The sequence below is a fragment of the Oculina patagonica genome, chromosome 8 (genome assembly GCF_052425735.1).
Source record: "Oculina patagonica isolate OP01 chromosome 8, crgOcupat, whole genome shotgun sequence".
Taxonomy (NCBI): domain Eukaryota; kingdom Metazoa; phylum Cnidaria; class Anthozoa; order Scleractinia; family Oculinidae; genus Oculina; species Oculina patagonica.
The window spans coordinates 3,336,281-3,357,944 of record NC_135765.1 but is presented as its reverse complement, the minus strand read 5'-3'; the positions used below and the strand labels follow the sequence as shown (position 1 = coordinate 3,357,944).

Genomic DNA, 21,664 nt, shown 5'->3' with positions numbered 1-21,664 from the left:
TCCGAACACACTGATAGAAACTAGGAAACAAAAAACTTTCTTTTTTCTGTACACCATTTTTCGGGCTTTTACAATGTAAAAGCCTTAAAGATATGTCATCTGCAATATTTCCAGTCTATTCTTGCTTCCAGAAGAGCGGTACAGCAGCTAAAATATCTTTAGAGACATCAAAAATTGCGTTAGTTTTCTGCATACTGAAAATTTGCCGTTCCCTCGCGTTTATTCCTTTATTTAAAAGAAATTTCCCCTCCGTCAAATTGAGGTTTATTTTAGTCACGTTAATTTCCAAGACTTAAATTTACGGGAGCGTTAACTTCCTATAATAAGGTATGCATTTCTTTATCTGTTCATCTATCCTCTGAATCTGCCTTTTCAACTGCGCCTATTTATTGTAAGTTTCTTTGTTCATTCGTTTAGCTCAAGACTTTTACTTAAGTCTGCCTGCTGCTTTTCTGTTTGTTTATGTATTTCGTATTGGTTCTCTTTCTTCTACCCAATTTACTCTTATTCTAAGTCTTTCTTCTTGTTATTTATCAACGCCCTATCAACTGGCCGTTAATTTGGTGTGCTTATTTTCCGTACTCGTTTATCACCTTATTTTCGTCTCTTAATTTGCTTTTTTGTCTCCATTCTGCGGGCCCTGTCTATCGATATTTGATTAACACTCTCTTTATACTATGCAGCCAATGAGCTTGAAGATATCCTGTCATGTGACGATGAGGTTTTAAATGACGTGTACGAGTGGTGGGTTCCACCAGTGAGGCGGCTGCCTCCGTTACTGTGGGTCCGCATTCAGACAGACCTGGGAACGTACCTTGTGGAGAGAGGACTTAAGGGAGGCACACCAGTGTTGTCATGGTATCACAGGCAGTTTAGAGAAGCTGCAGAGGAGGTATCCTCCAGTTGTAAATGGCTAGTTTTTGTTCGCGTAACCATTATAGTTATACGAGGCTTTCTTGCGCGCGAGCCGGGGAGGTGTGCCGCTTACTCGGGCCGAATATCAGTATTCGAATTTAATTTTTAAAAACGCTTAATTACTATAACTTGATCAGAAGTTTTAAATTATCTTCTAACACAAGACTATTAAGTTGTAAAAGCGCCGTAATTTTGATGAACAAGCCAACATTTGGACGCCTTTCTTTGGAGATCCAATAAGCTTCACACCAGATGATATTCATAATTCTCATAAAACGTTTTGTAAAATGGTTGCCATCATTCAAAGCTACGTTATACAGTTGAATAACTGAAGCAGAACCCTTTCCGTAACTTACCTGCGTTCTTGTTGAAAAAAATGACCCTCGAGGAGCAATGCAATAAGAGCGTTTTATGACTAAAACGATTTACAATCTTTTCAAGGCATCGCTGATATCAACGTTAACATTTTCAGAGGTTTGTTTCTGATCCTGAAGTTCGCAAGGCTCGTCACTCCGCCATTGCTGAATATTTCATCGGTCGATGGGCAGGACAAGCGATACCGTACGTTGGAAAAGATGGTACGTTATCAAAAAAAAGCGTAGCCTGGGGCCAAAAGTATCTACTTACTAGTGGTAACCACAGGTTAGAAAGTGCGGGCCTTGACGCACTTAGAACTGAAAGGTACTGGTACAAGAGTGCGTAATGTTAGATAGCAGTGTCGATAAATGAATGATAAAATGGACAAAAGACAATGGTATTCCGAGTAACGCGTCACGCAAGGAATGCATGTTTTATCATTTCCTATTGCAGCGAACCAATCTATGTTTTTGATTACACAGTTTTGTGAAGTGTAATCGAGCACCCGGTGTGAACTGAGATGTGTTTTTTCTCAGTCGGTAAACTCGCTATGTTGTGCTTGCCTTTTGTTAACGTGGCGCGATTAATGAAAAATCACTGGACAAAATTAAAGACAATTATTCCGAGCAACGCGTCACGCAAAATAGCCGCGAACCGGCCGCGAACAAGTCAGAGTTTTTTTTTGATTGACAGTTGATTGTGAAGTGTAGTCGAGCACGTGGTGTGAATTGAGATGTGATTTTCCTCGGTTGATAAACTCGCTATGTTGTCAGTGTTATATATAACGAATTCCTCGAGAATAACCGTTGCTGGAATCATTCGCTTTGCCAACACCTATAAAACAACGTCTACAAATTGTAATGTTTGCAATCTTCCATGTGACAGAAGCGTAGATCTTATGTGACAAACTGTTGAGAGATTGACTCATTTTTCGCATTCTTATCGTTCTTGGAGAAGAGATTTTTCTCTTCCGGTCTTACGACAAACTATCGTCATTGACACATTTTTTGCGTTCCGATCGTTCTTAGTGGAAGAACAAAATTTTCAACTTCCGGTTTGCAGATAGCCTTTATAAACGTGGCGCGCACGCGTAATACGCAATCCGCTGGTCACTGTCAAGATTAGGGTTGCGGGCCTCTCTTGGGCCCGCAATTAACCTAAGTGCTAATTTGTGAAAATTTTCAAACACTAGAAATGTTGTCTACCTTTAATTTGTGCACCATTCACTTTTCCTGTCAGCGTTCCGTTCCCGGTTCCTCCATGTATTTTAATGTGCCCACCCAAATTATCCCATAAACGCTCGCTATCGCTTTAGTTCAAAGTGATCTATTGGTCGGTATCTTAAAGCGCAGTCTGTAATTCATCTAATAATTAAAATATCTCTTCTTCCCTTTTAAACTTCTTTGTTTCTTATGGAACATAAGCTCATTACCATTGTTTTCCATCTGATCCTGTTTTGGGTTGTTTTCTTGGCGGAAGCCAATGCAACGTCACATTTTTGTCTTTTAGCAAGGCCAAACGATTTCCCTTTTATGTCTGCATGGGCCTCCTTCCCCTTCGCCTGCCTTTTCTCTTGGTGTGTTCCATTCAAGGGGTGTCTTGGCTATGCTACCTTCTTCCATCAAAATAACTGTTTCATACGAAAACCCTCTCATCTCTGGCAGTTTCAATACTTAAGCGGATTCCATCCACAATTAGTAGCTAAAAGAACGTCTTTTTACCGTTTTGCTAAATTTATTTGACCGATATTATCAGTCACGTAATAATGATAGCTTTTTCTCATTTTTAGGTTTATCGAGAACAGCAGATCGCAAAGTAGCATCTCAGCCTCTAGTGTTGAACCAGACATCCTCAAACGATATAAGGTAATCAAAGTAGTTGCCGATCAATTTAGCAAATACCAATACGGTTGTTGTCAAAAAAAATAATATACATGCTGTTATCGTTGGACTTATATAAACCTCCACAATCACTGTCATTGAAGCTGTAACGCTGTATTTTGGGGGAACAGGGATAGCACAATGGTGAGAGCGCTCGGCCCTCACCAATGTGACCTGGATTCGATTTCCGGTCCCGGCGTCATATGTGGGTAGGTATGTGGGTATAGTTTGTTGTTGGTTCTCGTCTTAGCTGCTAGGGTTTTTCTCTGGGTTATACGGTTTTACTCCCTCCACAAAACCAACACTTCCAAATTCCAATTCGATCGGGAAACCGAGGACCAAAGGTTTGTTAGTCGCAAGACTATTAAGTCCAACCCTTGTAAAATAAAGTCAATTTTATTTATGTTATAAAGCCAATCAAAATCGAAAATGTAACAATTTGAAAGCAGATAAAACATATTGTGAGAAGACAAACCGGTTTATTAAAGCGCTGGCGCCACTCAACACTCAAGTGATCATGAAAACCGCTCTATTACCGATACAAAACGCAGGAAAAGATATGTAACCGGCCAGTGACACGTGTACTGCTGAAAAAGAATAACTGTTGTCATGGTGATTTCTTTCAGTTTCAAGGATCGTCAGTACAACATGAGGAAGCTTACAGAGTTACCCTCGGCTCTGATTGGCGCGGAGAGATGGCAGCTGTTCATAGAATCAGTTTGCTGTATACCTTTCAAAGAAGTAAGTGCTACCAGTACTTTTTATTCCAATAAAAGCCTCTTCCTAAATCGTCGTATTTGCTATTTGAAATGCAGGAAAGTTAAGTAAGTAAGCAACGGAGAAAACAGTGACAAGAATAGAATGCTTTAAGTCAATAAAAAAAAACTTTGTGAAAAATGAAATATTCAGCATGTCGCGAGAGAGCACCCAGAATGTGCCGAGTATAAAGGAAACAACCATGTATGGAAGTGAATACTGAATAAGAAGATCACTGGTAAAATTCGCGAGCAAAAGAACAATCATATGATATACGATGTCTTTCACCTTCCTCAGTTAGCGTAGCTATCCGAGGCGGGAGGTTTAGAAGAAAATGAAGAAGACATTAAGGGACTATCTCTGCGTTAAAGACCTTTTGACTGCCATTTAGATTGAAATGGTTTACTTTGCGTTAGCCTTTCGACAGAGTATCGTGGGTTGTACGGGCGTGGACATATTTCTGTGTAGTTTGTAGATATGTATAAATGAATCAATCGTTGATCCCTTGAGAAGCCTTAGGACCAGTTGGTCTACCTATCATCCACTTCTCTTTTTATGAAGCCAGGTTAATTTAGTTCTGAGTAAAATATCCCTTCGAACTCATTTTCTTTCTTCCAGGCAAAGTGTGCCGTAGGTCTGGTCTACGAGCTCATTAACGAATTGAAGCAAGCTGCGCGGCTTTCAAAGTCTTCTGGGAACCAACAAATTGCCTTGAGTCTTAAGGAGTTTGCGCAGATGATGAGTGAGAATGTACAAGAATTGAATAACCACCCAGAATGCACCGTGCAGGAAGCTGCAAATTTCCCTGACTCAAGTGCGCCAGCAAAAGCTGCTCAGGTAAAAAGTCACAAGAACTGAGTGAACAATCAATCAGGGTAATAGATAAAGAAAGCCTAAGAGTAGGCTCGATTTCCGCCGTATTCTCGGGTCCGGTCTTCGTTCCTCCTTTCGGGGGGATGACCGCGGGCTCATTTTCCCGAAAAAGCGGCTGGAAATCGAGCCTAGCCTAAGAGTGGCGCTTGATTTAGAGAGGTGGCCACCTTATAGAGAGGAATCTAGATCAACGTTCGAGAAATGTAAGCCTTAAAGAGATGTTGTCCTTAGGAACGTATCTGCTTTAGGGACGTGTTAGCGTTTTACACTTGAAAGCTGTACACCTTGGAGAGCTGTCTGCCTTTGAGAGGTGTCTTCTTTAAAGCGAGGTGTCTGCGTTTTAAAGTTGTTTGCCTTAGAAAGGTGTCTGCCTTTAAGAGGTGTCTTCCTTAGAAAGCTGTTTGCCCCCTTACAGAGGAGTCTGCCTTAGAGAGGTCTCTGTCTTAGGGAGGTGTACATGCCTAACGTAGAGGGGTGTCTGTCTTGGAAATAAGTTTTTCAAGGATGTTACAATATTAGATAGGTGTCAGTCTATGAGATGTGTCCACCTTAGCGGTTGACGAAATTCGGAACAAGTAAGGAAGAAACCAACTTTGCATGTAAGTCTTAGAGAAGTATCTGCTTTAGAGAGGTGTCACTGCCTGCTCAAGGTGGCATTCGTTTAGAGGAAGTTGACTTCATGGAGTAATTCGACGGAATGAATACTTACACTGTAACTTGTATATACCGATATATCTTCTTGTATATATATCTTCTTCATCTTGGTAGGCATATTTAGCTTCTCTGAAGAACAAGCCTCACTGGTTGCGTCACGTGAACAAACCACAGGAACTAAGCGCTAATGTACTGGCTCTATCCTGGGGAAATTTCTCTGGTTCACAGAGCATTGTGTTCTCACCAGACGGCCGCCATTTTTGTTGCGGAACAAATTCGGAGACTGGGCACGTGTTCTACTTGACAGTATGGGACGTGGAAACAGGTTAGTAACTCGCATAATTCTTGGTTTTCACGTGACGTCATCACCCCTGAGTTTTTATCCTTCACTGGCTATTAGAGGTCCTTAATATATATCATTTTGAAGGCTTTTAGCTCGATTGCAATCGCCGTCTTTAAGAAAGAGCATTTTGAATTTCGGAGTTTCACGCAACACGAGATCCAAGATGGTCGCCAGAAGGCTGTCACGTTCTGTTTAAAAAATGCCTTGTCTTGTGATTTTTAACAATCTAAACAGTTGAGGTTTTGCTAGAAGTGTTTATGTGAATGTTTACTTGTTCACGAGGGTGATCGGACCGCTTTTTGTAGCAAAATTTAATGCCAGATGTTTTCATTGATTTCCGGCCGCCATGTTGGAGTCCAACCAGTTGGACTCCAGCATGGCGTTTCCATACTGTGCTCCTTAAATTTGCGTGAAACATTTTGACGGATAACTCGAGTACGGAACAACATACTGACCTAAGACTTGGACAAAAAGTTTATTTAGTAGTTTTCTACAACCTGTAATATTCTTGATTTTTTTGAGTCAAAAGTTTTGGATTTATTTTTTCGCGGTGTGACAGTGGCGTGACAGTGAAAACCACCTATTCACAAGGGGGGAGGGTTACGTCCTACAAGCTGTTTGGCATGTTTCCCAAAGGGTTTGGTTTTAGAACCGTTTTAGACTGAAGTAAGGTTAGGATTTTGTTTTGTCGGTCTGAAATAGGAAATACGAAATATTTTTTGAGGAGAACTAAAATAATGATGCAGTTAGTATATGTTCAAACGTACATGCAAAACAGAAACCGCCGACCGGTTAGCTCAGTTGGTAGAGTGCCGGACTACCGTGCGGGAGGTCTCGGGTTCTAGCCCAAGACCGGACCAACACTCAGGGTCTTAAAATAACTGAGGAGAATATGCTGCCTTTGCAATAACAACTGTAAATGGTTAGATATTCTAGTCTTCTCGGATAAGGACGATAAACCGTAGGTCCCGTCTCCTGCATCTTGAGTGTTATGGTCAGCAGGGGACGTAAAAGAACCCACACACTTATCGTAAAGAGTAATAATAATAATAATAATAATAATAATAATAATAATAACGGCTTTATTGGAAGAGCTTCCACAGAGTGGCTCTTCGTCTTCCAAATAAACTAAATTTACAAAGTAGGGCATGGAGTTCCCGGTGTTGTGGTCTGGTCTTTGCCCATTGTGCCGTTGAACTGTTGAAATGCTCGGAGATATTAGCTATGTTAAAAGCTACTCTGCAATCCGAGGGTAAATAAAGTATTCACTTCACACTTCACAGAAAGAAAAGGGGCAAAAAAACGTCGTTGGATTTGACAAAATGCGATCATATTTTTGCGTATCTTTACAAAAATGCTTCGTATTATTGGGAGAAATAAGGTAGGGGTGTCTAAAATCGGGCATCTCATTCCCCCCTCAAAAAAAGAACTCGCATAGAGTGCCCTCCCCGGGCGACCTAATCGAGGTCATATTTGTGGCATAGCTACGAGACACAGGTTTGATTTTATTATTCTGCGGTATCAATTTGTTGTTTTTCTTGCTGTATAGGAGCACAATTAATGACTGTTCCCAGTGAGGACATCAGGTATTGCAGAGTGCTGTACTCACCAGATGGAGGTCACGTGGTTTGCGGAATGAGTAAAGGTGAAGTCCGAATACTGAACAGCAACAGTGGAGCAAAGGTAAGCCTTTTGAAATTCTCTAAACCACGAGCAACTCTTTCGGTTGGATTCATGCGATTTAAGCGATTTTCTTTGGATGCGTTGCAACACATGATGCCATACTGACGTGAAAATTTTGATGCTTGAGATTTTTTTCTTAATTTCTTCATTTGATGGAAACGAAAGCATCGGATACTGTTTTGGTGTTTTGTGAAAGTGTCTATTTTGGGCTGGGAGGAAGGTTCGGTACTGCACGATATGCTTTAACTCAATATTTGCCCTGCGCACACGTGATCGTAGCGACGACTATGCGAATTTCTTTCCTGCGCATAGTGGGGTACTGGGTATATTGCCGTAACAGAGTATAGATCGTTTGATGTTTCTACCCAGCTTGGAAGAATTTAGTTCAGTCCCTGAACTCTCTCTTCCGCGCGTCCTTTATAATGGTCAGTTTTATAGGGGTTGAACCCAGGCGCCTGGGTTCAACCCCTATAAAGTGCGCATGGAAAAGAGAGTTCAGGGACTGGACTAGGTAAAATTTAAACAACATTCCTTAAATTATGAGTTCAGATAATAGATAACATACGTTTTCTACATCGGTCAGTAGCAGTTGAAAACTCAGTTCTATCCGATGCTCTGATACTTATTACGTTTTACGTCTTTTCTAGATTAAAACCTTGACCAACACAGAAAAAGAGTTCAAAAAGACCAACGTGTCTCACATGGACTTCTCGCCAGATGGAAGATACCTTGCTGTAGGATACGAGTAAGAACATATCAAAAAAGATTTTACCTTTATCGTGGAAAGTCATTATAAAAAAATACCATCATTTCGGCATTGCTGACATTTGCGACTTTTCTGTATTCCTGTATTAAATGTTCAGCATGTAAACATTATATAACGCATGGCTGCGAGTTGGATAACATGATACTTTTAGAATGGTTATATGAAGTCGACAAAAGACATATTTTATTTCAAGACGCAATACTTTTTTCAATGAGTTTTTACAGCTAAAACACGTTTAAACTCAGATAAAACTTTTCGTTCATTTTTATTTCATACCTGTATTTGTAAAGAAATGGAGTCTAGCACTACATGTAACATTTATATAGCCTGATGCCAAAGAGAAATTTAAAACTTTTACTTGTTTTATTTGGTTTAGGAATCGTCATATTGTTATCTGGGATGTTGAGAAATGTGAAGTGCTGCACAGGTTGGTCAACGAGGAAGATGATTCTTATGTTTGGTAAGTGCACATGAAATTCTCTTCACTTTTAAAAACGTATTGACTATACCTGTATGGGAGGCGCGGTGACCTTATGGTTATTGTACTTGATTGCGGATCAAGCCGTCCGGGTTAGAGCCCTGGCCGGGTGTAATTTGAAGTGTTCTTGGTCAAGACGCTTTACTCTCATAGTGCCTTTCTCTACTCAGGTGTATAAATGGGTACTGATAGATAAATAGATAAACTTTATTAATGTGTCAAGGTCACATAGCCTGGGAAAATCCCATACTAATTTGGGAACACAACTGGCGACATAATGCTGGGAGGTAACCCTGCAATGACTTAGCATCCCATCCTAGTCACTTCATTCTACTAGGCTCGAACGCAAACTATACCTTTTCTACGGCTAAATGACCTGAAAAAGAACTAAGATGTCAATTCAAATTTGACGTTTCAAAAATAATATGTGAATAATACTAAAATTTAAAAAAATGTTGCCTTTTTTGTTTCTTTTACAGTCACGAAACCAAGATCACTGCTCTGCGCTTTACACCTAACGGATCATATCTGTGGTCTGCAGAAGAGCAAGGAATGCATAAAACATGGAGCGGTGAATCTAACTACAAATTTATACGCAAAGGAATTTGTCCAGCGAACTGGTGAGAGGTTGACTAAATAAACACATTTAAAGTCTTCTTTGAGTTAGAAATGTTTTTGTTGTAGTTCAGTTATACTCTTAGTATTTTTCCTTTGGTCTGGTGTATGGTCATATATGATAATGAATTAACGGAAAGGAAAATGCCATTTTGTTCCAAGCGTAAAATTTAGAACGATAACATATATATAAGAAATAAGTGCGAAAAACCTTATGGCCTAAAATTGGCTGTGACCTGGGGGAACGCTGATTTGAAATATTCTCGTCGGAAAAATTGAATTAAACACCTAAACGAGACGGGCTTACGTTAAAAAAATAAGTTAACTGTCTCCTCCAAGAATTGCCTTGGCTGATCAAAAATGTTTCCTTGCAAATACTAATACTTACACTTCGATATATGCGACATTCACCTTTCTAGGTATTTTGAAGACGAAAAGGACAACATGGAAGGCGAGGTACCTGGAGGATTATTTACTGGGACATACTCACTTGAATTTCCGGAAGGTGAATGAAAAGCCAAAATGTTAAATGGCTAAATTAGTTCTCTTCTCTTATAAAAGGTTTATGTTACCATTTTGAATATTTGTTGCTAGGTAACAGCGGAGAAATGAGTTTACCCCTTATGTTCTGGGACGATGGACGAGTCGAGGGGAAAGGCAAAGACGAAACTGGCGACTATACGATAAGTGGTTAGTCAACTACTCCGTACTGCTGATAATTTTGATAGATCTAGCTGCGTTTAACAATTCTACTAACTTGCGTTTGCACAATGATCTTCAAACTATAAATAATGGCTTGAGAATTAGGAACTTCAGAAAAACACTGAAATTCATTTCGGTTCTTTATTCAAATTATATGAATAGTTATACGTTTCAAGCTATCTTTAAATAGAAGGAAGCCTTCGCATATTTATCAACAAATTTAGCAACACAACAAAGAGAGCACGAAACGAAAAGGGTTATGGGGACAAGAAGGCTTTAATAGTCTGTCGCTGTCGGTCTCATTCCACCCCAGTCTTAACCATTCGGAATGATTAAGACTGGGGTGGAATGAGACCGACAGCGACAGACTATAAAAGCCTTCTTGTCCCCATATACCTTATGCAAAAATGGCTGCCAATGTCTTCAGCTGTCTGGTCAAGTTTCTTAAAGCACTGGTAGTGACACTTGAAAATTAATGGAATAATGTGCTTCCCTGAGAAATTTCAGTGATTTTGGCTTAAAGGCTGCAAAGTTGTGACTGATATAAATTTTAGAGATTTGTATGGGAAAAGCCACTCTGGCCTGCCTAGCCACGTTTTCATGTTTTTGATGATATAAATGGACCAGTAACTTTCCATAAGATAGGAATATAGCCCTTAAATTTTATACACTGATTTCTTTTGACGTGAACTTTAAGACAAACTAATATTTTTCTGTTGACAAATGTTTCTTCTGGGGATCAAAAATTAATGGCGGCCATATTTGCATTGGGTCTTTAGCCCTTTTCGTTTCTCTTAGCCGGCAGGGCCTTGGTACAAGAAACGAAGGGCTCTGGAGACATCGGATTTTTGAATTAATTCGAATTTTTTTTATTGGCTGTTTGAAACAAAGAAATCTTGAACGGAAGTCAAAGACGATGTGACTCTCACACAGTATATAGAAACATCACGACTGCATAAATGAGGAGGACGGGAAGTCCCAGCAACTAGGACTGGAAATCTGTGTTCCCAGAGCCCTTCGTTTCTTGTGCCAAGGCACTGCCGACTAAGAGAATCGAAAAGGGCTTTGGGGACCAAAAGGCTAGTTAAGTCGAAACATTTAGAATAAGCTTTTTTGACTATGTGCCATGCGATTCGTTGTATGTATTCACAGTGATATCTCAATAAAGCATTGAATCCATTACTAAATAACTAGATTAATCGAACTTTTTCATTTTCCAGGTACTTACGACTTAGCCAGCCGGACAGTGAAATTTAGCCAGGAGACTTACATTGCTACAGCAGAATATGATGCACAGTTCGAATACACCCCAGACACAGAAGAAGAAGACGGATCATGTAGGTTATACATGACGTATAATTAACAATTATTCCACGTGCGCGCGTTGGATATGAGTTGGCTATAACGATCACATATCCAACAAGCGCGAGTGGAATAATTGCTTTATTAAAAACGCCCAAAGAATTGCAATATTTGAGCTCCAGCTGTTCCCGTTAACGTGTTTCGGCTACCATTTTTGTGGTCAATGGTATATGAGCTCATATACCTTTGTCTGTCAACCAATCAAAACTCAGTCAAGAATTGCAATATACCATTGTTTGTTTTTAATAATACGTGTAATGCAGTCGGGAAAACAGAATGGTGTTCTTCGAAAATCTTCGGATTGAATTTGCTTTTGTGCGTGACAAGACATTAAGGACAATACGCGTTCGCCGTTCACTTTTTCACCTCTACCTCACACGACCCCTGTCACTAGCTTGTGTGATTTTCCTTGTACTAGCTTTTGTTACGTATTGGTTTGTCTGTCCGTCAAATTCGGTTTTTTTTAATTTAATTCCGTTTTTCGCTGCGATGTTTGTCTTACAATATGGTTGTGTGGTCAGAACAGTTCTAATCACATGTAGCTTTTTCTACCCACACAGGTCATGTATGGGGTGATTATTCCATTGTTTTGTGGGTAGGAACCTATAAAGGAAAGTTCGACATGACACTAACTGGGCCATCTCCGTAAGTACATTTAATTTCTGCTATACATTACACAAATTAAACAGTCAAACCACGGCTAACGACACCTCCTAAAGCGGACACTTTTCAAGGTCTAAGAGTGTCTGCTTAAGGGAGGTGTCCGTTAGCGGAGTTTTGACTGTCTTTGTGTTATCCTGCAGTCTTTGAGCCGTTTTGTGCATGTGTATCGGGCGATCTAGGGGAAGATCTGTGCGGTCCGCACATTCGTATATTCGGGCTCCTCTTGCCCCGACACATTTAACACAGGCTCTTTGAAACCTTTAGCTAACTTCTGACAAACCAGTATAACAATTTTGCAATGTAACACTCGAAGCTCTCAAGTTCCCTGCCGTATGAGAAAGAGGCGAAGAAGTCTTCTTTTGAGTAAATACTTTCCTGTGATTCTCTTCATGTCAGAAGCGATTTTACGCGTCATTAAACGAAAATCTGCAGTTGTAGGCAATTTTCAATGAAGCGTGTGCATGCTTCCTGATAACACAGAAAACTGGGGGATCAAGAAACCTTCAATATTACACGTGAACTGTTTTTGTTTACCAATTGCAGCAAAGATCCAGAAGAGTCAGAAGGTAATGAAAGTCTTGTCCGAGCCTGGAGTGGTGACGTGTCAGCGGATTCTCGCCTTGCAGTGACTGCCAACGATGACTGCACTCTCAAGTTTTACGCCCTTCAAGGTGTGCCAAAAGTGCTTTTATTTCAAATTCGAGGGGGTATGAATCGCTATGTAAGGCGTATCTGGCATATGAAACTAGAAAGAATTTTTATGTAAATCTGGGAAATTCGGTCGACACTTCTGATTTGGTAGAACACTTTTTTAATCGCTTTGGTTGACCTAGCTACATTATGTTGTATTTCATAGCGGTCAAACACAAAAAATCCAACGTCATTTCTGGTTTTCGCCGCCTTGTGCTTTGCAAGAGATTGAAGCGAAAATGTGCAAGACATTTGAAAGACTTGAAAATAGCAATGGGAACCAAATTACCAGCCGATAAACTAAGTAGATAACAATGAAATTTTCTGTGCATATGAAGCGTACAAAGCCAGCTTAACTTCCAGTGACTGCCTTAACTTCTTGCTTGAAAGTAAAAATTCCTAAAATTAAAACGTTTATAAGCGGCAGTTTTAGCGGAAACTACGCGCGCAGGCGTTTCACCGCCGTGAAATGATGTATTTGGATCATCCAGACTTGATTAGTTTAGTGTAGTGTTAAAAAAGCGTTTTCCGTTTGTTTCGTTGAAAGAAACGTTTCAGCCGAATTCAGGCCAAAAACTGCTGTTTCCCGAAATAACACAAACTAATATTTGGGTCGAAGAAGAAACTAGGCAACTCACCATAGCGCGAACTTTCAGGTGAAAACGAAACGTCATCTCGAAGGAGAAAATCAGCTAAACAAATGGTTGCTTGGATACGCTACTCTAAAGCTGGTGCCGACCCAAAAGATGTGCGCTTTCACCCAAGTAACCCGGATGTTGTATATGGCTGTAGCGCGCATGGCTCTGTGCTTGGATTCCGTGTGTCAACAAAAAAGGTAAGAATGACAATTAGAGTTAGAATCCCGATTTTTCGAGCCCTCGGTTTTTAGAAACTCGTGATTTCGCGGACCAATTTTCGTTTCCCTTGGAAAGTACAGCTTCTCTGTAATTTAAAGGGACTATGTCACGGATTTTAGCAGATTTTTGAACAGCCAAAATTTATACTTGTGTCGCAGGAAACCTTAAAATAGTAGTCCATTTTTATTTTAAAAAAAACTGCTATAGTAGAGCACTGAAACTGTAAACAAGTATCTTTGGCTGCGGATGGCTCGGATGGAAACGGATTGCAACTTGAAAAAGTAAGGCTTATTTTTTCAAGTTGTTTTTGCGCGTCTTCAAAAAATTGATATTTATAGCCGTAGCTTGATTTCTATCCGCAAATTAAGGTTATACCTTCCTTAAGATGTTCATCAGTTTAGATAATGTTTTTATGGTTTACGTTGCCTACCACTAATTTCAGAACAGTTTAGACCAAAAATCTGCTAAATCCCCGTGACATAGCTCCGTTATTCCCCAATTTCTCAAAGCAGGATTTCCTATTGATTAAGCCAGGCCAGGCTGATGTGTTTGCATTAATGTTGAGGCGTAAAACAATATTAATGTTCAGCTTTGCTAGGCTAGGCATCATCATGGGTCATCACCTCTTCGCTTTGGTGAGGCTTGTGTGACTCAATGAGCCCTAGAGTTATGCCGGCGGGGACTCCGGTAACTGGTAGGTTTCACTTTGCCGGACGGACGGGATTACTCAAGGGGTAGAGTCCAGTCAAAGAGTGCCCGTAGGAGGTTAGGCATGGGGCTAATCACCCCATCCCATAAAACACGACTGATTGCGAAACCCTTAAAATATAAGGCCCTATCTCCCAGTTACTGAGGGAAATGTAAACGCGTGCTGGAGTCCGGATTGAGCGGTTCCGATTCGAGCTTTGGTCAAGGTGGGTAGCGGCAAAAATCAAAGAGGAAATATTTATAGTCTCTTTATAAACGCCGACCTGATGGGTCTCTTTGCTCACATGTATACTTTAGCTTTAATTTACCTATCTGGAAGTATTGGGTTGCATTTTTACTGTGTATTTTCTGTTCTGTAGCAATTTGCCGAGTATGTTCACGGTGGAGTGATAGAAACATTAGCTATTAGTAGACATGGAGACCGACTAGCTTCCTTGATGGATGGAGACCGTCTGAATGTAATGGTAAGTTTAAAGGTTTCTAAAACCTTCTCATTGCTGACTGCCATCCGGAGGGACTCTCATATGAAAACACATATAAAAACCCTAAAGGAAAGCAATGTGGGTGTGACATAGGGTTTTTTGGTTGAGCCTAAAGCACGGTTCAAAATAGCAGCCGGCTGCCGGCGGTAGCCACCGATTTGACCACACCTGCCGGCTCAGTTTTCACCGTAAAAGTAGAAAATATTGTACTTTGATCGGCCAACTGAAATTAATGTCTCTGTTATGTTAACGTTATAGTAAACATTTCATATCAGACAATAAAGCAGCCATTTATTACAGGGCTCGAATTTGCGACTCACTGGTCGCCGATACACCCAAAATTTCATCCTTGGCGACTAAAAATTCTGGTTTGTTTATGTTTCTGTGTTAAGTTGAATAATGGCAATTTTCTCAGGTATAATGTGCCTCCAGAAAATTATGTTGGAAGATCTTTGCTTCTCAAACGTGCTAAATAAGAAAAGAAGTCATATTCCTTCCCTTCTTTTTTTAAGGTTATGCCAAATACTGGTAAAAAAAAATGTCAACCGGCTGAAGTGTGTATCTGTGTCATTTCTAATATTTCTCTCTTCCATTTTGGGAGGCACGGTGGTCTAATGTTTAGTGCGCCGGACCCAGATCAAGCGGTCCGGGTTCGAGCCCTGACCGGGACACTGTGTTGTGTTCTAAGGCAAGACTCTTACCTCTCATAGTGTCTCTCTCCACCCAGGTGTATAAATGGGTACCGGCGAATCTATACCGCTGGGGGTAACCCTGTAATGGACTAGCATCCCATCCAGGGGGGAGTAGAAATAATCCCAGCCGCTTAATGGTACAGAAACAGGGATAAGCTCCGGTGCTGCCACTTGGCTGACATCAGGCTTTACTTTTACCTCTCTTCCATTTTGTTTTATTTTTAAGATATGGGACACAACTTCAACAGGAGCAGGAGAGAAGCCACTTAATGGTGGAGACACCAAGGCAATGGAGATTTCCGCGTTGGAATTTTCGCACGATGGAACTAAACTAGCTGTGATCGTCAACAACTGCGACTATGTACATGTTTTAGAAACAGAAAGTGGCAAAATACTTACTACCATAAAGGTTTGTTACACGGGCTCAATTCTAAGTTCTAATCGGTAATCAATTTTGTTAAATTGTTAAACATTGTTGCAGTATTTTTAAATTTTTGGCCGACTACTGTACATTTGTGTTGTTTTGAGGGCTCGATGTTGATTAGCTTAGTTAAGAAGTCGTGAGTCCTAGGTGAAATAGATTTTTCTTGCACGGTCTCCGGTCTCGCTTAAGTCACCGGAACCTCGTGTCACCTGAAATAATGAAAGCACCGACCTTTAATACGGCGTTCAAGGTCAATTCTTCAACAGGGGATCTACTGATTTATAACTCATAATGTCCTCTTTGTCTCCCTCACTATGATCGTAGCGGAGCTCCCGCGCGCGATGCGGGGCAGGGTAAGGATTTTTGGTTAACCCATGAAGCCCAAAACATTTGGTTTCGTACGTCCGCCCGCCCTCCCGCGCCTACAGACTCTCGAGGAGGGAGAGGGGAGTCCAAAGGCAACCCGACCAGGGAAAGACAATCCATGCCTGTTTGTGCCTCCTTTGTTAATGTGCCGGTTAAGTAAACGACTTAGTATTTATGTTATTTGCTGCTGCGTTTTGATCTCCAGTTTTACACAAGTTATGATAATGTCTGCTTTTCACCTGACGATTCCCAAGTGCTCGTCTCCTATGGCAAGGACGTGGTCATCTTCAACGTGGCGGACGGCCAAAAAGTCGATGAGTTCAAGAAAGTTTACAAGTATGAAGTCGGTAGAGCCTGTTTCAGTCCTCAAGGTCAGAACAAATGATTATGTTTATGATAATGCATTTATATAGCGCATTTTCCATATGTATATGTTCAAATGCTCTGTACACACACTGTAATTTACTACACACAAAGGCCAGAACACAACACCGGGAGCTTCGTACCCTACTCTTGACAAACAGTGTGTGGGTTCTGCTAGTGCTGATATAAGACTGCAGATACAGGAGACGGTATGGTTTATCGTCCTTTTCCGAGAAGACTAAAATGTCTAACAATTTGCAGATGTGATTACAAAGGCAGCACATTCGCCTCAGTTATTATAAGACCCTAAGTGTTGGTCCGGTCTGGGGTTCGGGCCAGAACTTGATTTTTGTGTTACTGGAATAACCCTACAATGTCATGCTTGACATTATTGTTAAATGTTTCCAACAAGGTGAGGAAATAAGCTGGGTGCAACGACCCGTACTTTGAGCTGTCTGTTCTGCAAGGAGATGTCACTTCAGTAAACATTGCCCCTCCCGTCCCACTTTCCCCACTTCCCCCTCCCACCCCAAACTGGCAAAGGTCCCTGGATCTACCACTGCAATTTCACGTTAATCATGTAAATTATTCCACTATTACCAAAAACTGTAAGTCGTTACAAGTATGTATTCATTATGTTGACTTTCACGATATGACGAGTCTTTGCAGGGGCGAATCTAGGGGGGCCAGGAGGGTGCAGGGGGTTTCCCAACCTCCCGCCCCACTCCGAGATGACCTGCGGTTTTGTATTCGCTTTAAAATTTGTTTACGTCATCAGTCAGGAAAGCCATTCTTTAGTGGTGCACCCCCCTCCAAAGAAAAATCCTGAATCCGCCCCTGCTTCGTTATGTAGAAGATCATATGTATAGCAATGATGTTGGTCTGATAAAAAAAATATGGTTCGTTATAACGGCACGGTCCTGATTGCATTGTTTACGATATGCTTTAATTCACTGCTGTGTAGATAAGATAGGTTGTGTATTTTATACCAGTAAAGGTAAAGTCTGCGTGCGAGCCTAGTGTCCCATCTGGCCCGAGCTTATCCCGCATTCTGTAGCATGAAGCGACTAAGGGTATTCCCCCCTGGATGGGATGCTAGTCCATCGCAGGTTTACCCCCAGCAGTAAATTTGCCGGTACCCATTTTATACACCTGGGTGGAGAGAGGCACTATGAGAGTTAAGTGTCTTTCCCAAGAACACAACGCAGTGCCCCGGCCAGGGCTCGAACACGGACCGCTCAATCCGGAGTCGAGTTCGCTAACCATTAGGCCACCGCGCCTCCCATGTTTTATACAGGACAGCTGGCAATTCTTGGTGTAGAACAGAGGTATCATCCCTGCTCAATCAAGATATTTACATATCCCGAGAAGCGGCTCATTCGAGAATTTGAAAACCTTGACAGTGACAGGAAACCATGTGTGAGTAGTGCCTTGAATTTTATTCCCTTTCACCATTTTATTTCACGTTGTACATCCCATCAATTTTTGGATCGAGGGAGATTTTTCAGATTTGTTCAGATTCAGATTTTTATTATTTCACACTATTTACAACAACAATATTACACACTATTTACAGAAAATACATTAATTAAAATAAGGAATATATGCAATACATAGAACCAAAATAAAATGTGCTCAGTGACCAAAGAAGCATATGATATCGTGTTGGTCACTGACACGTTCAAAAAAAAAAAAACAGACAAGACAAATAAATTACTAGAAATAATAGAAAATGAAGGGAGAGACGGTTGGTGGAAACTCAGGAATAAAGGGGCACGGGAAGTCTACGTGTAATGGGATAAGAAAGGCGGGCAGTAAGCGGGATCACTAAGTTGGCGGGAACCGGGAGAAATAGTAACGGATGGTCAGCTGTGGTAAATTTCTTTTTTTTCCTTTTGTAGCTACACTTCACACAGGATGGCTCCAAACTTTGTGCTCTTCGAAGGATTGAAAAAGCCAACAGCACTGCTGTTGCCGTCCTGTGCATGAAGACCGGTAACGTTTTACAGAGTATCAAACCCGGCAAATACGAGGTATACCGGTTTTGCCTTGATGTAAGCTGCACCAAATGTATCGTTGGTAAGTCCACCAAAACATATTAGTCCCCTAACTTACAGGACCTAAGTTGACCCGTATTGTAGTTTAAGAAACACTAATTGGAGTTCGTATCACTAACTTCTTAGAAGCGCACTCTGACGATTAAAAATTATGTCAATAAGTTTCATTTTTTTTTTCGATTTCAATTTTTACAGGATCACCAGACGGTGAGGTTTATGTGTGTGACTTGGAATCAGGGAAAACACTGCTTGAGTGCAAGCCACAAACCTGGAGAATTAATGGTTAGAATTTTTTAAACGATGGTCGTGTCACGCAATTTAACATCATAGTTCTGTCGTAAAATATATCTTCAAATTGAGGGAATCCCTAAACAATTGCCTTTAAAGGAGGAAAGGTTACATTCTGTTCTGATCTAAAGGATTGGATGGGCTGAACCCCAGAATCTTTACCCCCTCTACCTGGAAGGATGTTATTCCAAAACAGGATACATCTTAGCATTTTGTCGTTTATACTGTTTATTGGGGTGGCTGTGAGAGGTTGAGAGTCTCTTGCTCGTGAGCTACAAAAACTGGTTATACGCGAGTCCTGATGTAATGGAATTATGGGACACATAAACATCACGTGACAGAGCACATGGAGCGAGTAGTCGAGCAAACCGAAGTCTTCTTTCATCTTGTCAGCATTTCCTTTTTTTACAGTTAAAGTTTATATAACTTTTTGATTACAGTTCATTCTTGTCGTGGTTACACTCAAAGTTCCCCTGCGGATACGTGTACTACACTGAAAGGGGGTGTAAATCCCATTTTCCCAGTCCCAAATGTTGCCCAAAATCCCATTTACCAGCCTATTGTTTTCCCAAATTTTCAAACTCCCAGTCCCAGTTCTATTGTTTTTCTGTATGTGATTCCTATTCCCAGTGACCAAATCCCAGTTCGTCCCAGTCCCAATGACCCAAATCTTATTTTGCCAATGAAAATTTGCCCAAATCCCAGTTCCCATTTTACCCCTTCAGGATCCTATTATATCTGTTCATAAGACAACTCAGTGATCAAACTTCTGTTCTACACACTTTTTTAATCATTCAATTGTTTTATTTTATTACATAAATGATTGTAGGTATCAACAGTTTCCGTATGGATGGCCAAGATTATATAGTTAGCGGATGTGAAGATCGATCCTTCAAAATACTGGACATGAATACATGTACAGGTGGGGGTTTTGCTATTTTTCATGCTTTTTCTAATGCCATCAGCAAAGAATGGGCGTCCAATTTCACTCTTATGGCCTGTTTACGTGATTTTGGAATAGTATCCATTGCGGAACGAAACTCGTTCCGGAATGAAGTTCGTTTTGCATTAACATGACAAAGTCGACCGTTTAATCTTAAGGCGTATTCTCGTGCGTGGTTTTCGCGCGAGATCAAAAAAAAAGATGGCACGTGTTTCGCGCCCATTTGGTCTCCATTTAAGGCCATGTCTGCAACTTTAACGAGCAATTTAACCGTAGGGCTACTTCTCTGGATAAAACAGGAAATAATAAAAATTAAGTATTTTTGCTCTGAATTCAACCTGTGGTCTCTGTATGCGGTTTCATCTCGGAACGTATCTCGTTTTGTGTTTACATGATAGTGGAATGAGTTGTCATTCCAGTACGAAAGTTTTCATTCCAAAATGACTTGTGCGGGAACGAAATTTCGGTGAAATAGCTTTTTTGTCCCCTGAAGAAGGCAGCATTGCCGAAACGTTGGGAAATGCATTTTGACTACAGCGTTATATTTACCTATTCTTGTCATTCATAGCATTAGTACCTACGCTGCGCAGGGATTCTTATTATTATGTTAACAGATACAGACAAATATATGGAGATGGATTGAACTCGTTCCGTCTGTAGTGAAAGTCATTGCGGAATCATGTAAAACGCCCTTAGACTTCACCAACTTGATGTTATAATCTCACTCTCAGTACTCACTTATAATGAGAAAAGCGTAAGGGTTGGGGATGGATTTTGTGAGGGTGCGTGGAATTTATAGGGTGTATCTCTCGGTGCCACGTTACCTTTTTTCTATTATTAGAGAAAGTGGGTGGCCGGAAACACAAATAATGCGTTACTGAATCCTGGTCAAACAGCAAGCATCCACTGATTTCAGATTTGTTTTTAAAAAACAGGACAACAGCTGGGTCACATGACAAGTCCTCAGGGTGTGTCAGCGGTTGCAGCAGTAACGTTGCTAGGCAACGGCCGGTCATACCTAGCCCTAGGGGACCAGGGAACGTTTGTACGAATTCTACAGTGGATGTGAATGCAGCGCGAGAAATGTCGGCGGAGTTTCCACAGAATCATACATACATTGCAGTTAATAACTCTGTCAAGACTTCATTCGCGTCCGATATAAACCATATATAGCTAATACGAGGAAGGTTGACGGAAAAAAGGACAAACGTGCACGCGACAAGACCGAAAGGTGGCTGGATTTTCACTGGAATTTTGCATATTGGCCTAGACGAAATATACAAGTTTGTTTTTTTGCACATGAAGATTTCGTTTTTCCTCTCAGGAAGCCTTTTTCTGTAGCTTCACTTTTTCTGTCGCAGGTCTTTGAGTTTTGGAAATTCTTTTAAAATTTAGCGTGGCTAAAAGTGCCTCGTTTTCACATGTCTAAAAAAAAGAAAACGTGCAAATTCGCCTTTGTCGTGTCGTCATCTTATTAGTATTCAGCACGTGCATACCTTTCGGTCTTGTCACGTGCACTTCTGTGCTTTTTTCCGACAACCGTTCTAGAATTAGCTGAATGGGAGTACCCGGCCCCCAGCGAATTGACCTTTTGGTGATCAAAATACAGTTTTTCCTTACAATAGCGGGACGTTTTCAAGCATGCAGGTGATAAGAATGCAGAAAATCGTCAACTCTAGGAGTTATTGTCTCGGTCTAACGCCAAATTCTCAGTCAGTTTAGAGAATTTTAAACTTGGAAGCCACAG

The 21,664-nt window shown here is 40.8% G+C and overlaps 1 protein-coding gene across 1 annotated transcript in view; it reads left to right on the top strand.

The window, feature by feature from the left end:
- The window catches only part of LOC144664106 (uncharacterized), a 24,972-nt gene extending 3,308 nt beyond the window's left edge, over positions 1 to 21,664 (top strand). Inside the window, exons 5-28 of the mRNA XM_078525234.1 lie at positions 684 to 892; positions 1,388 to 1,493; positions 3,062 to 3,137; positions 3,779 to 3,893; positions 4,527 to 4,745; positions 5,550 to 5,760; positions 7,328 to 7,461; positions 8,109 to 8,206; positions 8,604 to 8,687; positions 9,185 to 9,325; positions 9,740 to 9,825; positions 9,915 to 10,010; positions 11,243 to 11,359; positions 11,945 to 12,029; positions 12,591 to 12,718; positions 13,394 to 13,572; positions 14,662 to 14,766; positions 15,703 to 15,885; positions 16,472 to 16,637; positions 17,927 to 18,048; positions 18,531 to 18,708; positions 18,882 to 18,968; positions 19,804 to 19,896; positions 20,853 to 21,664. Coding sequence (XP_078381360.1) covers positions 684 to 892; positions 1,388 to 1,493; positions 3,062 to 3,137; positions 3,779 to 3,893; positions 4,527 to 4,745; positions 5,550 to 5,760; positions 7,328 to 7,461; positions 8,109 to 8,206; positions 8,604 to 8,687; positions 9,185 to 9,325; positions 9,740 to 9,825; positions 9,915 to 10,010; positions 11,243 to 11,359; positions 11,945 to 12,029; positions 12,591 to 12,718; positions 13,394 to 13,572; positions 14,662 to 14,766; positions 15,703 to 15,885; positions 16,472 to 16,637; positions 17,927 to 18,048; positions 18,531 to 18,708; positions 18,882 to 18,968; positions 19,804 to 19,896; positions 20,853 to 20,986 — 3,152 coding nt within the window. The 3' untranslated portion in view covers positions 20,987 to 21,664. The remainder of the gene's footprint in view (positions 1 to 683; positions 893 to 1,387; positions 1,494 to 3,061; positions 3,138 to 3,778; positions 3,894 to 4,526; positions 4,746 to 5,549; positions 5,761 to 7,327; positions 7,462 to 8,108; positions 8,207 to 8,603; positions 8,688 to 9,184; positions 9,326 to 9,739; positions 9,826 to 9,914; positions 10,011 to 11,242; positions 11,360 to 11,944; positions 12,030 to 12,590; positions 12,719 to 13,393; positions 13,573 to 14,661; positions 14,767 to 15,702; positions 15,886 to 16,471; positions 16,638 to 17,926; positions 18,049 to 18,530; positions 18,709 to 18,881; positions 18,969 to 19,803; positions 19,897 to 20,852) is intronic.